Source organism: Limanda limanda, chromosome 1, assembly GCF_963576545.1.
Source record: "Limanda limanda chromosome 1, fLimLim1.1, whole genome shotgun sequence".
NCBI lineage: Eukaryota > Metazoa > Chordata > Actinopteri > Pleuronectiformes > Pleuronectidae > Limanda > Limanda limanda.
Genome location: NC_083636.1, coordinates 17,758,098 through 17,773,888, shown reverse-complemented (window position 1 = coordinate 17,773,888; position 15,791 = coordinate 17,758,098). Strand labels below are relative to the sequence as shown.

The window sequence follows — 15,791 nt, the reverse complement described above, 5'->3', positions numbered from 1 at the left end:
TCATGCTAGCTAGGTAATGGTAATTAATGTAATTTGAGGGTTCAACACTGCTTATACTTATTTAAGATACAACTGTGCTTACCTTATGTCTTACTTTTGCTCCTCTGCACAAGTTCTTATCTTCTTAGCTAGTTTCTCCAGCAAAAAGTCTTCTTTTACTGTTGATTGCTGAAAATGTCATCGCTGCTTTAATCATTACTAATGGGGACCAGGAAGTGGGTGGCACCCAACCATATTTGGAAGATGTGTGTGTGTGAAGCAGTGGGTGCAGTACTAGCTAGAAAAAGTAGGGACACTACTGAGCAATGCTCACACACTAACATTTACCAAAAAACATGTAATATGGGCCAATGCTTCAAACTTCACAGGCACCTTCAGAGTAGCTCTAGTATTCATTTAAAAGGGTAATCCTCATGGGGACCGGCATTTCGGTCCCCACACCGCAACCGGTCCCCATGACGTGACTGTGTAAACAGTCACCGGTCCCCGCGGTGTGATGATTACCAGAACACACACACACACACACACACACACACACACACACACTGACAAACACAAATGTAAATTCCTTCTTTCACGCCAGAGGTTACATTCATTAGTTAATAAAAACAAGTTACCCAGGCAAATATTTAAAAAAATGAAATACTGGATGTGTAGAAAATGCACCACAGAATCCATTTGGTGTCGGCATTTTAATGCAATATGAACAAGGTTCGACATATGGATATGTAAAACATGAGGAAATTGCTTTACATTATTTATTTCACATTCTCTGCAATAGCCGGTCAAATTGGACTCTGTACAGATGCACACACAGGCAGACAAAAATGTAGGCTATACAAAATAAAAATATACAATAAAAAATATAAAAAGAGACTGAAATCTGCAAAAAGAAACATTAATGATGTGCAATTCTCGTGCGGCAGTTCAACCCCCCCCCCCCGCATATGGACCTTGACCAGAGGCACACTAAACTTGATTGTGCGCATTTGGCAATCTGGCTTCGTATTACAAGGCCCAGGCCGCCCTAAGCTTGGAGCCTGTAACCCCAGTAGATTTTAGTGTCATGAAGGAAGTGACAGTTTTATCTGTCATCGAACAGGTAAACAAGTCCAACACAGAACTATTTCTCATGAAGGAACTTAATGTGTTACCTCGCTGTAAAAAAAACACATAAAGACCCACCCAACATAAAGTCCAACACAAATCTAATTGTCATTAATGAAGTTATAATTTCATCTCTCAAAAATCCAACACAAAGCATTTTGTTCAGTAGTTATTGCATAACCATTCAAAAAGCATAGAAAAACTTAATCTCCTTTTATTTGTGTGGAAATCCATCCAGCAGTTATTTTTTAAATCCTACTTACACACAAACATTCAAAACCCTCCTAAAAATACTGGGTCCTGGTTGGATTCCAGTTAATATTATGATTCCTTAACCAAAGAAGTTTCCTTGAACCAAACTAAATGATAATTTGATCAATGCTCTTACATTTAGTGCTATTGACTCCAGAACCACTTTGTAAGAGAATGACTAGCCTGGTATCCTCTGTTTTCTTGTAAGTAACGACAAGCTTTGCAGGCATGGTCTCTGCCGAACTGTGTATCTACCACTTTGTACCTCTTTTTCCAGTCAAAGAATCTCATGTATTCCGTCGTATCCTGGCCTAGGTGAAGAAGCCTCTCTGCCAGCTCCTTTGGAGTGGAAAAGTCATCTACATGAATGAAAGAGTCTCCTGGGACATAATCCTCGTAGTTTTCTCTCATAGGGCCCAGAACTACGGGTACAGTTCCCAGTCTCATGGGATAAAATAACTTCTCTGTGATATAATCTTTGTGTTGAGAGTTTTCAAATGAGAGGTAGAATTTACAACTGGATAGAATGTTTTCATAGTTTTGAGCATCTAAATTTTTGCCAAAAGCCCCCCCATAAGTGTCTATCTGGATGTGTTTTTTCAGTATGTTGTAGTACTGAATTCTTTTGAGCCCCCAACGCCAGTTCCTCACGATCCAACAGACCAACTTGTCCTTGGTGGGCAGCTGGAAACTCTCAACCTCAGATGTTTGTGGCACCAAATGCCCATAAGGCACTGGGATATGTGAATCTGAGCGATAACAGGATGTCAAGTTGAACAAGTTATCAAGTCCAGATAATTTTCCACAGTTTGAAGGTGACTCCATGTTCATCCAAACCCATTTCTGAAACCAGGGACGTGGCTCTCTCGGCAAGTTTCCCAGATTTCCATGAATGTCCCTGTGGTGGATGAAAACCCCGTTGGCTTCGTGGTAAAGAGACTTGTCATCGGTCAAGCGGCATCCTTTATATTTGAACTTATCGCAGCTGAGATCAAATTTGGAGCCAAATGGCCACGTCCAAATCAAGAGAAGAGTATCAGGCTCAGCGTCCACCTCCACGTCCTGGATCTGCTGGGGTCCATCGGTAGGTGCTTCCACGTGCTGCTCCAAGGAATGGTTCTGGTTTGAGTCCTGAGTCTGTGCTTCCACATGCTGCTCCGAGGAATGGTTTGGGTTTGAGCCCTGGGTCTGTGCTTCCAGGAGCTGCTCCGAGGAATGGTTAGGGTTTGAGTCCTGGGTCTGTGCTTCCATGTGCTGCTCCGAGGAATGGTTTGGGTTTGAGTCCTGGGTCTGTGCTTCCACAGGGCACTCACAAGAATGATTGCCTCTCTTCAGATAATCACGAAAATCCGGGTACTCGATTTCTGGCTTGTAGTATGTAAAAAAAACGACCAGGAAACACACCAACAGGAAGCAGCCGGATGTAATTTGCCGCTGACGAGTCGTCTGGCAGCTTGAGAGGGACATGTCTCACCTCTGGAGAGAAAAAAGGTGGTGTATTAGTTTTAATTTGAACATTTTCAGCATTCACAGGTTGTTACTAAAGCTTGATTTTGAGCCCACTAATCAGTCAATATATTGACTAACTTTTTATCTCAATTTCTAAATCTGCCTTTAACAGCTACTGAGTTACATGAATGTGTGAATTATGACGTGTGTTGTTTTTTAATTGACATTTCTCTATGTTATCATTTCTGCTGTTGATGTAAACTAGTGCAAAGTGCAAACAACAACATCCTTGATGGGGATGAGTCCTGGTCACCGCTGCTACAGAGCGCTGGTTGTCTGTTTATTTAAATTTAGTAATATTAAACCTATCGCTTGTCCAAATCACTCCAGCCTCTGTGTGTCCGTCACTCTCCCCCAGTCTCACCTCCTGCTTCAGCTCAGTTCTTTTGACTATTTTTTTTACTTTTCTGTTCGTCTGCCTACCTGTATCAAACTTCATTACACATTTTGACTCCTAAAATCTTTAAGCCTCAACATTTGTTGCACAAAAGCCAGAGTTCCAACAAACTAAGAATAAAAGCACAGAATCTAATAAAGAGTTGCTCTTTTCTTTGAGGAAAGGGACAAGGTGTGTCCCTTCATGAGTAAGATGAAGCACCTTACGTATGACTATAGGAACAGCAGAGGACAAAGATCGTGTGTGTTTTCAAGTGCATCAAACACAAATGACCAAACAATAATAGGAGTAACTAATCACTAGAAAAATGCATTATTGAGCCTAACAATTTATACTGGTGTCAGACATGTTTTAAAAGGTTTAAAGTGCTTTTTAAGTCTAACATTGAACTCAAATTACATTTTAAACCTAAAGCAAAATGGGAAAAGGCTTTTTTCTGTCTTTCAGTTCAATAAAACGGATGAACATACAATATGAACAGACTCGATTTATCCTCTGTATGTTCTCAATCATAGCTTTGTTTGGCACAATTTACAAACCCAAAGTAACTCGTGGGCATAATACAATCTGCTCTGTACTAGTAATATTCATAATGATACTAAGATTATTTTACGGTAACTCCATAAAGGTAAAGCTAGAGCACAAAGAAGCAGTCTCACCTTGGTGTAGAAAAGCACAGGTAGATAGAAAATGTTGCTCGGTTTTATTTGCCTATCTGGCACGTCACTCTGACAACAGTCATTTCAGTACGGTCACCTGATTGTGCACAAAAGACTCTGTTTATGTTTTTATGGCAGTGCCCACATTGTAACTGGACTCCGGGAAAAGGTTAATGTTTTACCAGCTTGGTGTGGCTGCTAGGTAATGTATTGAAAATAAAGGACGTGACCTGTAACACGTTATTAAGAAGAAGAAAAACTTGTTGATGATCTGTCCACTTCCGTTAGTGTCGAAGGTGGACAGGTTAAACAGGTTCTGAGGATTGTACAGTACCTCCATGACGTGACCCTCTCTGATGTCTGTAAAGTTAACTGTGTCACAAGAACAATTCAAGTTCAGTTTATCAGATTGAGGCTGCAGTCAGAAAGTCAAAAAATAATCCTCACTTGCCTGAGCCAACAGAGCCCCAAAATTAAAACCACCTGCATTAATCATTTGCTTTTTATGTGTGGCAGCATATACCTGAAACATTACCTTAAATTAAAAATACACTGAATAATCTCTCTTTTGTGTGACCTTTAATGGCAAAGAGAAAAAGATTTCCTCAGTTTTTCCGAAGCAACAAGATAAAATACATTTTGTTTGGGGGTTGGTTTGTTTATTTACAGAAAACCTACTGGACAGATTCCTGCGAAAACTTAATAGACAGATGGGACATGGTCCAAGAATGAACCCATTACATGTTGGCATGGATCTGAAGAAAGCAGCAGACCAGGAGTGGTTATTATATTACTTTCTTTAACATTTTGAGGGTGTCTTCTGACACATTCACAGATTTCCCAGGAATAATGCGGAGACATGACTGATATATTTGCGTGGAAGTTGTTGTGTCCCTAAGATTAGTTAATACCAAAAAATCCAGATTACAAAAAACAACAATTGAGTTATTGTTCTTCTTTTCAGGCCTTGCAAGAGTTAAGGAAAGAGGTTTAGACAACAATCAGAATCTGTTTAATGGAGACTGTCGATGATGTAGAGAACCTGATGATGATGCTGCTGCACTGCATTCCAAACTGCTTGACAAACTAATGAGGGAAACAGTCACAATGAAAGAAATGTAGAACAACTGTAATCAAGATTATAATGGCAAAGTGTCATGAAGGATGTGTGGAAGTTACCTCGTTGTGAAAGATGCACACAAAGACACATTCAACAAAATATATTTATCAGTTTGTATTTCACATCTTAATTTAGATTCCACCACCACAACATGGATCTGTTTGACATTTGTTCAAATTCAGACAGTATACATCCATATCTGCATCAAGTTGATCCCGGTTCACCTTTCATAAATATAAACAATTTCTAAAGATATTCACATAAGATTTGTAAACACAAAGGTGAATTTTTTCCCCCTTGATCGGCCCCCTTAATTAAAATCTTATATATTATGATTCCTTCACCAAAGAAGTTCCCTCGAGCCCATTCTCATCAGTGAACCAAATGAAAAGATAATTTGATCAATGCTCTTATATTTAGTGCTATTGATCCCAGAACCACTTTGTAAGAGAATGACTAGCCTGGTATCCTCTGTTTTCTTGTAAGTAACGACAAGCTTTGCAGGCATGGTCTCTGCCGAACTGTGTATCTACCACTTTGTACCTCTTTTTCCAGTCAAAGAATCTCATGTATTCCGTCGTATCCTGGCCTAGGTGAAGAAGCCTCTCTGCCAGCTCCTTTGGAGTGGAAAAATCATCGACATGAATGAAAGAGTCTCCTGGGACATGGTCCTCGTAGTTTTCTCTTATAGGGCCCAGAACTACGGGTACAGTTCCCAGTCTCATGGGACTAAATAACTTCTCTGTGATATAATCTTTGTGCTGAGAGTTTTCAAAGGAGAGGTAGAATTTACAACTAGATAATATGTTGATATAGTTTTGTTGATCTAAATTTTTGCCAAAAGCCCCCCAATAAGTTACTATCTTGATGTGTTCTTTCAGCTCGTTGTAGTACTGAACTCTTTTGTGCCCCTCATGCCAGTTCCTCACGATCCAACAGACCAACTTGTCCTTGGTTGGCAGCTGGAAACTCTCCACCTCAGATGTTTGTGGCACCAAATGTCCATAAGGCACTGGGATATGTGAATCTGAGCGATAACAGGATGTCAAGTTGAACAAGTTATGAAGTCCTGGTAATGTTGCACAATGTGTAGGTGACTCCATGTTCATCCAAACCCATTTCTGAAACCAGGGACGTGGCTCTCTCGGCAAGTTTCCCAGATTTCCATGAATGTCCCTGTGGTGGATGAAAACCCCGTGGGCTTCCTGGTAAAGAGACTTGTCATCGGTCAAGCGGCATCCTTTATATTTGAACATATCGCAGGTGAGATCGAATTTGGAGCCAAATGGCCACGTCCAAATCAAGAGAAGAGTATCAGGCTGAGCGTCCACCTCCACGTCCTGGATCTGCTGGGGTCCATCGGTAGATGCTTCCACGTGCTGCTCCAAGGAATGGTTCTGGTTTGAGTCCTGGGTCTGTGCCTCCACAGGGCACTCACAAGAATGATTGCCTCTCTTCAGATAATCACGAAAATCCAGGAACTCGATTTCTGGCTTGTAGTATGTAAAAAAAATGACCAGGAAACACACCAACAGGAAGCAGCCGGAGATAATTTGCCGCTGACGAGTCGTCTGGCAGCTTGAGAGGGACATGGCTCACCTCTGGAGAGAAAAAAGGTTGTGTATTATTTTTAATTTTAACATTTTTGGGATTCACAGGTTGTTACTAAAGCTTGATTTTGAGCCCACTAATCAGTCAATATATTACCAAACTTTTTATCTCAATTTCTAAATCTGCCTTTAACAGCTACTGAGTTACATGAATGTGTGAATTATGACGTGTGTTGTTTCTTAATTAACATTTCTCTATGTTATCATTTCTGCTGTTGATGTATACTAGTGCAAAGTGCAAACGACAACATCAGTGATGGGGATGAGTCCTGGTCACCGCTGCTACAGCCGCTGGTTTTATTTGTCTATCTGGCACGTCACTCTGCCAACAGTTGTTTGGCTATTGCCACCTGATTGTACACAAATACTTTCTTATGCTTTCACTGCAGTGCGAAAAATTGCAACTGGACTTAGGCCAAAAGTAGATGTTTTCGGCAAAGTGTGGATGCTAGGTTATGTTTTGACAATAAAGGACGCGATCTGTAACAGGTTATTAAGAAAACTTTTTAATAATCTCTCCACTTCCCTTTGTTGGCCTAAGGTGGACAGGTTGAACAGGTTCTGAGGATTGTACCGTTTTCCAATGAACTCACCCTCTCTATATTCTGTAAAGTCTTTTTCGCTACCAAATAAAAAAGAGGATCTAGGAAATATTTGTCATAGGGAGATTGTTGGGCCGTAGGAGAAGTACTCAACCTGTGATATTCTACTTTTTAAGTGCATTTGTTCTTGCTTGGTTTTCATTGCAAGTGCTACCCTGTGTTTCTGCAATCATTCACTGAAAGCCCATTTACACACTTCACAATAAAGTTCACAAAACCTAATTTAACCTAAATGTTCTGCACATGCATTAAATGTAAATTGGATCAGCATTTTTTGAAAGTGTTTCCCACCATACATACATCTAAAGGGATTAGAACAGAGGAATGATTGGTTGGATTCATTTGAAAAAATAACAGTATAGAATAGAAAATCAGTTGTATAAAATATATGAAGCAGGAGCTTTGTTGCAGGATCTAACATTTGAAAACGTAATAAAAATGTCTTCCAAACAAGCTTCTTAAGTAAAAAGGGAAATTATTGTAAAACTCAAAATTGATTAGCAATCTATAAGGAAATGTATTAACTAACAAACCATTTGTTCAGCACAATTTACAGACTCTTCTTTAACCACCACCAGGATCCATTGAATAAGAGGAAGAGAGCAACAATCTCACCTTGAAGTAGAAAAAAAACTTTCTTAAAAAATGTAATATTGCTCAACGTTTGTCTGAAATGCTGTAAATGCAGAGTCTAAAATGTCCTTTGATTCTGGACAAGCTGGTACTTTCCTGAAGCGTCCAAGAACAACGATCACATGTGAATGGTGGAAAGGAAATAACAAGAATTCAGTAGGTCAAGTCACCGTCAAACATTTATTGCAGAATCAGAACAGGTTTAATGTTTGTCATCTAGGCTCCAACTTAGTCACTCCCCCTTATGATAACACGGGAATGATGGGAGTGATCAGCAAATACTTGTAACCCCCCCCCCGCCCCCCCGCCAGAGCCTACAGGGTGGATGCTTGGGTGGTAGAGGGGCTGAAACAACTGGTAGCAATACTGCAGAGGCAGTGGGAGCAAAGGGGATGATGGGACCTTTCTCTCTGCTTAAAATGACCACCTGATAAGGTGGGTGTGTATTAGATGGTTGTCGGGAGTGAGGTGTGACACATGTGTGTGTCACATGGTTGGAGCAGCGCACCTCGAGTTGGCTGCCTGAACTAGTTCGCAGGCATCGCTCCATTAAACACCCGAATGAAAGTTAACATGTCTGAGACTCCACAAAGGATAGAAGGAAAAAAAACTTGCAGAAACTGTTTGAGGTAATTTGACCTGTATTTTATTTCCTTAGCAAGTCGTTTTTACTCATGCCAAATACAGTAGAGGGTCAGCCACTTAAACAAACATGTTGTTAAAAAATATCCTTTCCACAAAAAATTTAATTAAATAAAACGTAGGAATAAATACAATCTGAGCCAGTTTCTGGTTGAATTTTACCCTGAGGCTAAAATGTTTGCTTGGAAACCTTCTGTTTATAAATGAGTCTGATCATGAAGTTTGTGATAAATTTTAATATTGAAACATGTGATTGTTAAGTGCAATGGGAGGTATCTGTTACATCTTCATCCTACTATAGATTTCTCATGAGTAGAGGTCATATTTCAACTAGATTAGGGTTGAGCTAAATTATGGGATGGCTTTTCACAGATGTCAAAGAACTGTTGTTCAATAATATCCTGTTACAAAAGATGCTAAAAGATAATTTACCGCTGGAGATATGACTTGTTTGTGACTATTGTATAGCTGTTGCTCAGGACTCAATGCACGTGTATTAAATCACACCTCACCACAACACATGATTACACTGAGACGTGCATCTGAATCCATCCTCTGTCAACTTTTGATCTGTTGTCACTTGGACTGAGAGATGAACTGGTTACATTTAGAGTAAGACAGAGAATGCACTGATTGGCAGAGAGACATTATTCCTACTTTGTTTTTTATAATTGAAAAAAAAAGTATGAATGTAATGCATTAAGTATATAGCTATACTAGCTATACTTCTACTACTAATTCTTTATTAGTAAGCCATGACTGTGTGCCAGTTACATTGCATGAACAGCAGGACACTGACACTGAAGCAGCTAAATGAAATTCAGCCATTATGTTTTTTAAATAATATTTATTTTTCATTTATAGTACTTATTTCTACAATAGTAATACTTTTACTATACTGTGATGTGTTAAAAAGGCCACTGGATGGGACCAGAGTCTCTAATATAAGCAATATATGTTCCACTTCTAAAGGTGCTTTATGAAACAATTGGAGGAGCTATTTTACTACTAGCAAACTAATATTACTACCACTACTACCTATTATTTCCCTGTCTTTGTCCCAGTAAGCCCCCACAACACCAGGACCCTCAAAATGAGGTCGCTCGATGACATTCAGTCCTCATTACTTTTGTTATACTTTATGTGGATGGATCTTTCCTACTGGGGCATATTAAAATCTCTACTCTCTAATGTACTGGGAAATACTCACTCGGCTCAATATCTCAAAATCTATCTTCATTCAAATGGTTGTACATGTATTTGAAATATCATACTGCACAACTCTGAAAGTGCACTTCTGAGGAAGTTGAAGTTTAATGCTGTTTTAAAAAAGAGCACTTATCACGTATTTCTAATAGACAATTACAGTCGTGTTTAGAGTACAATTTAACACATTTTCTTCTCCTTTGTAAATAGGAGTAAATAAGTAAATACCAAAAAATCTAGATAAAAAAAACAATTGACTTATTGTTCTTCTTTTTAGGCCTTGCAAGAGTGAAGGAAAGAGGTTTACAGACAACAATCAGAATCTGTTTAAAGGAGACTGTCGATGATGTAGAGAACCTGATGATGATGCTGCTGCACTGCATTCCAAACTGCTTGACAAATTTATGAGGGAAACAGTCAGAATGAAAGAAATGTAGAACAACCGTAATCAAGATTATAATGGCAAAGTGTCATGAAGGATGTGTGGAAGTTACCTCGTTGTGAAAGATGCACACAAAGACACATTCAACAAAATATATTTATCAGTTTGTATTTCACATCTTAATTTAGATTCCACCACCACAACATGGATCTGTTTGACATTTGTTCAAATTCAGAGAGTATACATCCATATCTGCATCAAGTTGATCCTGGTTCACCTTTCATAAATATAAATAATTTCTTAAGATATTCACATAAGATTTGTGAACACAAAGGTGAATTTTTTCCCCCTTGATCGGCCCCCTTAATTAAAATCTTATATATTATGATTCCTTCACCAAAGAAGTTCCCTCGAGCCCATTCTCATCAGTGAACCAAATGAAAAGATAATTTGATCAATGCTCTTATATTTAGTGCTATTGATCCCAGAACCACTTTGTAAGAGAATGACTAGCCTGGTATCCTCTGTTTTCTTGTAAGTAATGACAAGCTTTGCAGGCATGGTCTCTGCCGAACTGTGTATCTACGACTTTGTACCTCTTTTTCCAGTCAAAGAATCTCATGTATTCCGTCGTATCCTGGCCTAGGTGAAGGAGCCTCTTTGCCAGCTCCTTTGGAGTGGAAAAGTCATCGACATGAATGAAAGAGTCTCCTGGGACATGGTCCTCGTAGTTTTCTCTTATAGAAAAACTGGGTCACTCGATATCTGGCTTGTAGTATGTAAAAAAAACGACCAGGAAACACACCAACAGGAAGCAGCCGGATGTAATTTGCCGCTGACGAGTCGTCTGGCAGCTTGAGAGGGACATGGCTCACCTCTGGAGAGAAAAAAGGTGGTGTATTATTTTTAATTTGAACATTTTCAGCATTCACAGGTTGTTACTAAAGCTTGATTTTGAGCCCACTAATCAGTCAATATATTACCAAACTTTTTATCTCAATTTCTAAATCTGCCTTTAACAGCTACTGAGTTACATGAATGTGTGAATTATGACGTGTGTTGTTTCTTAATTAACATTTCTCTATGTTATCATTTCTGCTGTCGATGTAAACTAGTGCAAAGTGCAAACGACAACATCCTTGATGGGGATGAGTCCTGGTCACCGCTGCTACAGAGCGCTGGTTGTCTGTTTATTTAAGTTTAGTAATATTAAACCTATCGCTTGTCCAAATCACTCCAGCCTCTGTGTGTCCGTCACTCTCCCCCAGTCTCACCTCCTGCTTCAGCTCAGTTCTTTTGACTATTTTTTTTACTTTTCTGTTCGTCTGCCTGCCTGTATCAAACTTCATTACACATTTTGTCTACTGAAGTCTTTAAGCCTCAACATTTGTTGCACAAAAGCCAGATTTCCAACAAACTAAGAATAAAAGCACAGAATCTAATAAAGAGTTGCTCTTTTCTTTGAGGAAAGGGACAAGGTGTGTCCCTTCATGAGTAAGATGAAGCACCTTACGTATGTCTATAGGAACAGCAGAGGACAAAGATCGTGTGTGTTTTCAAGTGCATCAAACACAAATGACCAAACAATAATAGGAGTAACTAATCACTAGAAAAATGCATTATTGAGCCTAACCATTTATACTGGTGTCAGACATGTTTTAAAATGTTTCAAGTGCTTTTTAAGTCTAACATTGAACTCAAATTACATTTTAAACCAAAAGCAAATGGGAAAAGGCTTTTTTCTGTCTTTCAGTTCAATAAAACGGATGAACATACAGTATGAACAGACTCGATTTATCCTCTGTATGTTCTCAATCATAGCTTTGTTTGGCACAATTTACAAACTCAAAATAACTCCTGGGAATAATACAATCTGCTCTGTACTAGTAATATTCATAATGATACTAAGATCATTTTACGGTAACTCCATTAAGGTAAAGCTAGAGCACAAAGAAACAGTCTCACCTTGGTGTAGAAAAGCACAGGTAGATAGAAAATGTTGCTCGGTTTCATTTGCCTATCTGGCACGTCACTCTGACAACAGTCATTTCCGTACGGTCGCCTGATTGTGAACAAAAGACTCTGTTTATGTTTTTATGGCAGTGTCCAAATTGTAACTGGACTCCGGCAAAAGGTTAATGTTTTACCAGCTTGGTGTGGCCGCTAGGTAATGTATTGACAATAAAGGAGGTGACCTATAACAGGGTATTAAGAGGAAGAAAAACTTGTTGATGATCTGTCCACTTCCCTTAGTGTCGAAGGTGGACAGGTTAAACAGGTTCTGAGGATTGTACAGTACCTCCATGATGTCACCACATGTATTGTCTGTAAAGGTAACTGTGTCACAAGAACACTGGGATTCAATTTTCAGTTTATCAGATTGAGGCTGCAGTCAGAAAGTCAAAAAATAATCCTCACCTGCCTGAGCCAACAGAGCCCCAAAATTGAAACCACCTGCATTAATCGTTTGCTTTTTATGTGTGGCAACATATACCTGAAACATTACCTTAAATTAAAAATACACTGAATAATCTCTCTTTTGTGTGACCTTTAATGGCAAAGAGAAAAAGATTTGCTCAGTTTTTCCGAAGCAACAAGAAAAAAATTTTTTTGTTTGGGGGTTGGTTTGTTTATTTACAGAAAACATACTGGACAGATTCCTGCGAAAACTTAATAGAGAGATGGGACATGGTCCAAGAATGAACCCATTAAATGTTGGCATGGATCTGAAGAAAGCAGCAGACCAGGAGTATTTATTATATTACTTTCTTTAACATTTTGAGGATGTCTTCTGCCACTTTCACAGAATTCCCAGGAATAATGCGGAGACATGACTGATATATTTGCGTGGAAGTTGTTGTGTCCCTAAGATTAGTTAATACCAAAAAATCCAGATTACAAAAAACAACATTTGAGTTATTGTTCTTCTTTTTAGGCCTTGCAATAGTTAAGGAAAGAGGTTTAGACAACAATCAGAATATGTTTAATGGAGACTGTCGATGATGTAGAGAACCTGATGATGATGCTGCTGCACTGCATTCCAAACTGCTTGACAAACTAATGAGGGAAACAGTCACAATGAAAGAAATGTAGAACCACCGTAATCAAGATTATAATGGCAAAGTGTCATGAAGGATGTGAGGATGTTACCTCGTTGTGAAAGATGCACACAAAGACACATTCAAAAAAATATATTTATCAGTTTGTATTTCACATCTTACTTTAGATTCCACCACCACAACATGGATCTGTTTGACATTTGTTCAAATTTAGAGAGTATACATCCATATCTGCATCAAGTTGATCCCGGTTCACCTTTCATAAATATAAACAATTTCTTAAGATATTCACATAAGATTTGTGAACACAAAGGTGAATTTTTTCCCCCCTTGATCTGCCCCCTTAATTAAAATCTTATATATTATGATTCCTTCACCAAAGAAATTCCCTCAAGCCCATTCTCATCAGTGAACCAAATGAAAAGATAATTTGATCAATGCTCTTATATGTAGTTCTATTGATCCCAGAACCACTTGGAAAGAGAATGACTAGCCTGGTATCCTCTGTTTTTTTGTAAGTAACGACAAGCTTTGCAGGCATGGTCTCTGCCGAACCTAGACTGATAAATTCTATACCTCTTTTTCCAGTCAAAGAATCTCATGTATTCCGTCGTATCCTGGCCTAGGTGAAGGAGCCTCTCTGCCAGCTCCTTTGGAGTGGAAAAGTCATCGACATGAATGAAAGAGTCTCCTGGGACATGGTCCTCGTAGTTTTCTCTTATAGGGCCCAGAACTACGGGTACAGTTCCCAGTCTCATGGGATCGAATAACTTCTCTGTGATATAATCTTTGTGCTGAGAGTTTTCAAAGGAGAGGTAGAATTTACAGCTAGATAATATGTTGATATAGTTTTTATAATCTAATTTTTTGCCAAAAGCCCCCCCATAAGTGTCGATCTGGATGTGTTTTTTCAGCTTGTTGTAGTACTGAACTCTTTTGTGCCCCTCATGCCAGTTGCTCACGATCCAACAGACCAACTTGTCCTTGGTGGGCAACTGGAAACTCTCCACCTCTGATGTTTGTGGCACCAAATGCCCATAAGGCACTGGGATATGTGAATCTGAGCGATAACAGGATGTCAAGTTGAACAAGTTATCAAGTCCTGGTAATTTTCCACAGTTTGAAGGTGACTCCATGTTCATCCAAACCCATTTCTGAAACCAGGGACGTGGCTCTCTCGGCAAGTTTCCCAGATTTCCATGAATGTCCCTGTGGTGGATGAAAACCCCGTGGGCTTCCTGGTAAAGAGACTTGTCATCGGTCAAGCGGCATCCTTTATATTTGAACATATCGCAGCTGAGATCGAATTTGGAGCCAAATGGCCACGTCCAAATCAAGAGAAGAGTATCAGGCTCAGCGTCCACCTCCACGTCCTGGATCTGCTGGGGTCCATCGGTAGGTGCTTCCACGTGCTGCTCCAAGGAATGGTTCTGGTTTGAGTCCTGAGTCTGTGCTTCCACAGGGCACTCACAAGAATGATTGCCTCTCTTCAGATAATCACGAAAATCCGGGAACTCAGTTTCTGGCTTGTAGTATGTAAAAAAAACGACCAGGAAACACACCAACAGGAAGCAGCCGGAAATAATTTGCCGCTGACGAGTCGTCTGGCAGCTTGAGAGGGACATGGCTCACCTCTGGAGAGAAAAAAGGTTGTGTTTTATTTTTAATTTGAACATTTCTGTATTCACAGGTTAATACTAAAGCTTGATTTTGAGCCCACTAATCAGACAATATATTATATAACTTCTTAATACATTTATAAATCTGCCTTTAACAGCTACTGAGTTACATGAATGTGTGAATTTGGATGTGTGATGTTTTTTAATTGACATTTCTCTATGTTATCATTTCTGCTGTTGATGTAAACTAGTGCAAAGTGCAAACGACAACATCAGTGATGGGGATGAGTCCTGGTCACCGCAGTCATTTGGCTATTGCCACCTGGTTGTACACAAATACTTTTTTATGCTTTCACTGCAGTGCGAAAAATTGCAACTGGACTCAGGCCAAAAGTAGATGTTTTCGGCAAAGTGTGGATGCTAGGTTATGTTTTGACAATAAAGGACGCGATATGTAACAGGTTATTAAGAAAACTTTTTAATAATCTCTCCACTTCCCTTTGTTGGCCGAAGGTTGACAGGTTGAACAGGTTCTGATGATTGTACAGTTTTCCCATGAACTCACCCTCTCTATATTCTGTAAAGTCTTTTTCGCTACCAAATAAAAAGAGGATCTACTGAATTTAAATGTGTTTTCATAGGGAGATTGTTGGGCCGTAGGAGAAGTACTCATCCTGTGATATTCTACTTTTTAAGTGCATTTGTTCTGGCTTGGTTTTCATTGCAAGTGCTACCCTGTGTTTCTGCAATCATTCACTGAAAGCCCATTTACACACTTCACAATAAAGTGCACAAAACCTAATTTAACCTAAATGTTCTGCGCATGCATTAAATGTAAATTGCATCAGCATTTTTTTAAAGTGTTGCCCACCATACATACATCTAAAGGGATTAGAACAGAGGAATGATTGGTTGGATTCATTTGAAAAAATAACAGTATAGAATAGAAAATCAGCTGTATAAAATATATGAAGCAGGAGCTTTGTTGCAGTAT

General features: G+C 39.2%; 3 protein-coding genes across 3 annotated transcripts; all 3 read right to left on the bottom strand.

Annotated features, from left to right (window-relative positions):
* Nucleotides 1-1,396: 1,396 nt before the first annotated feature.
* On the bottom strand, nt 1,397-2,826 carry LOC133009728 (4-galactosyl-N-acetylglucosaminide 3-alpha-L-fucosyltransferase 9-like). The gene is made up of 2 exons (XM_061077267.1): nt 2,662-2,826; nt 1,397-2,463 (listed from the first exon to the last, which is right to left on the bottom strand). Exons 1-2 carry the CDS (start codon nt 2,824-2,826, stop codon nt 1,504-1,506), a joined length of 1,125 nt encoding a protein of 374 aa, XP_060933250.1. The 3' UTR covers nt 1,397-1,503.
* A 2,640-nt stretch (nt 2,827-5,466) lies between these two features.
* LOC133020056 (4-galactosyl-N-acetylglucosaminide 3-alpha-L-fucosyltransferase 9-like) lies at nt 5,467-6,636 on the bottom strand. The gene has a single exon (XM_061086946.1). The coding sequence runs from the start codon at nt 6,634-6,636 to the stop codon at nt 5,467-5,469; it is 1,170 nt and encodes a 389-aa protein (XP_060942929.1).
* A 6,997-nt stretch (nt 6,637-13,633) lies between these two features.
* LOC133019132 (4-galactosyl-N-acetylglucosaminide 3-alpha-L-fucosyltransferase 9-like) lies at nt 13,634-14,803 on the bottom strand. The gene has a single exon (XM_061085899.1). It carries the CDS (start codon nt 14,801-14,803, stop codon nt 13,634-13,636), a length of 1,170 nt encoding a protein of 389 aa, XP_060941882.1.
* Nucleotides 14,804-15,791: the final 988 nt, after the last annotated feature.

Excerpts from the sequence above, each read along its gene's own strand:
- LOC133009728 (XM_061077267.1), bottom strand. The coding sequence starts at position 2,826 with ATGTCCCTCTCAAGCTGCCAGACGACTCGTCAGCGGCAAATTACATCC. Across the intron at positions 2,464-2,661 it reads ATCATTCTTGTGAGTGCCCT|CAGCACGTGGAAGCACCTAC; the intron begins GTGGAAGCACAG and ends CATTCCTTGGAG.
- LOC133020056 (XM_061086946.1), bottom strand. The coding sequence starts at position 6,636 with ATGTCCCTCTCAAGCTGCCAGACGACTCGTCAGCGGCAAATTATCTCC.
- LOC133019132 (XM_061085899.1), bottom strand. The coding sequence starts at position 14,803 with ATGTCCCTCTCAAGCTGCCAGACGACTCGTCAGCGGCAAATTATTTCC.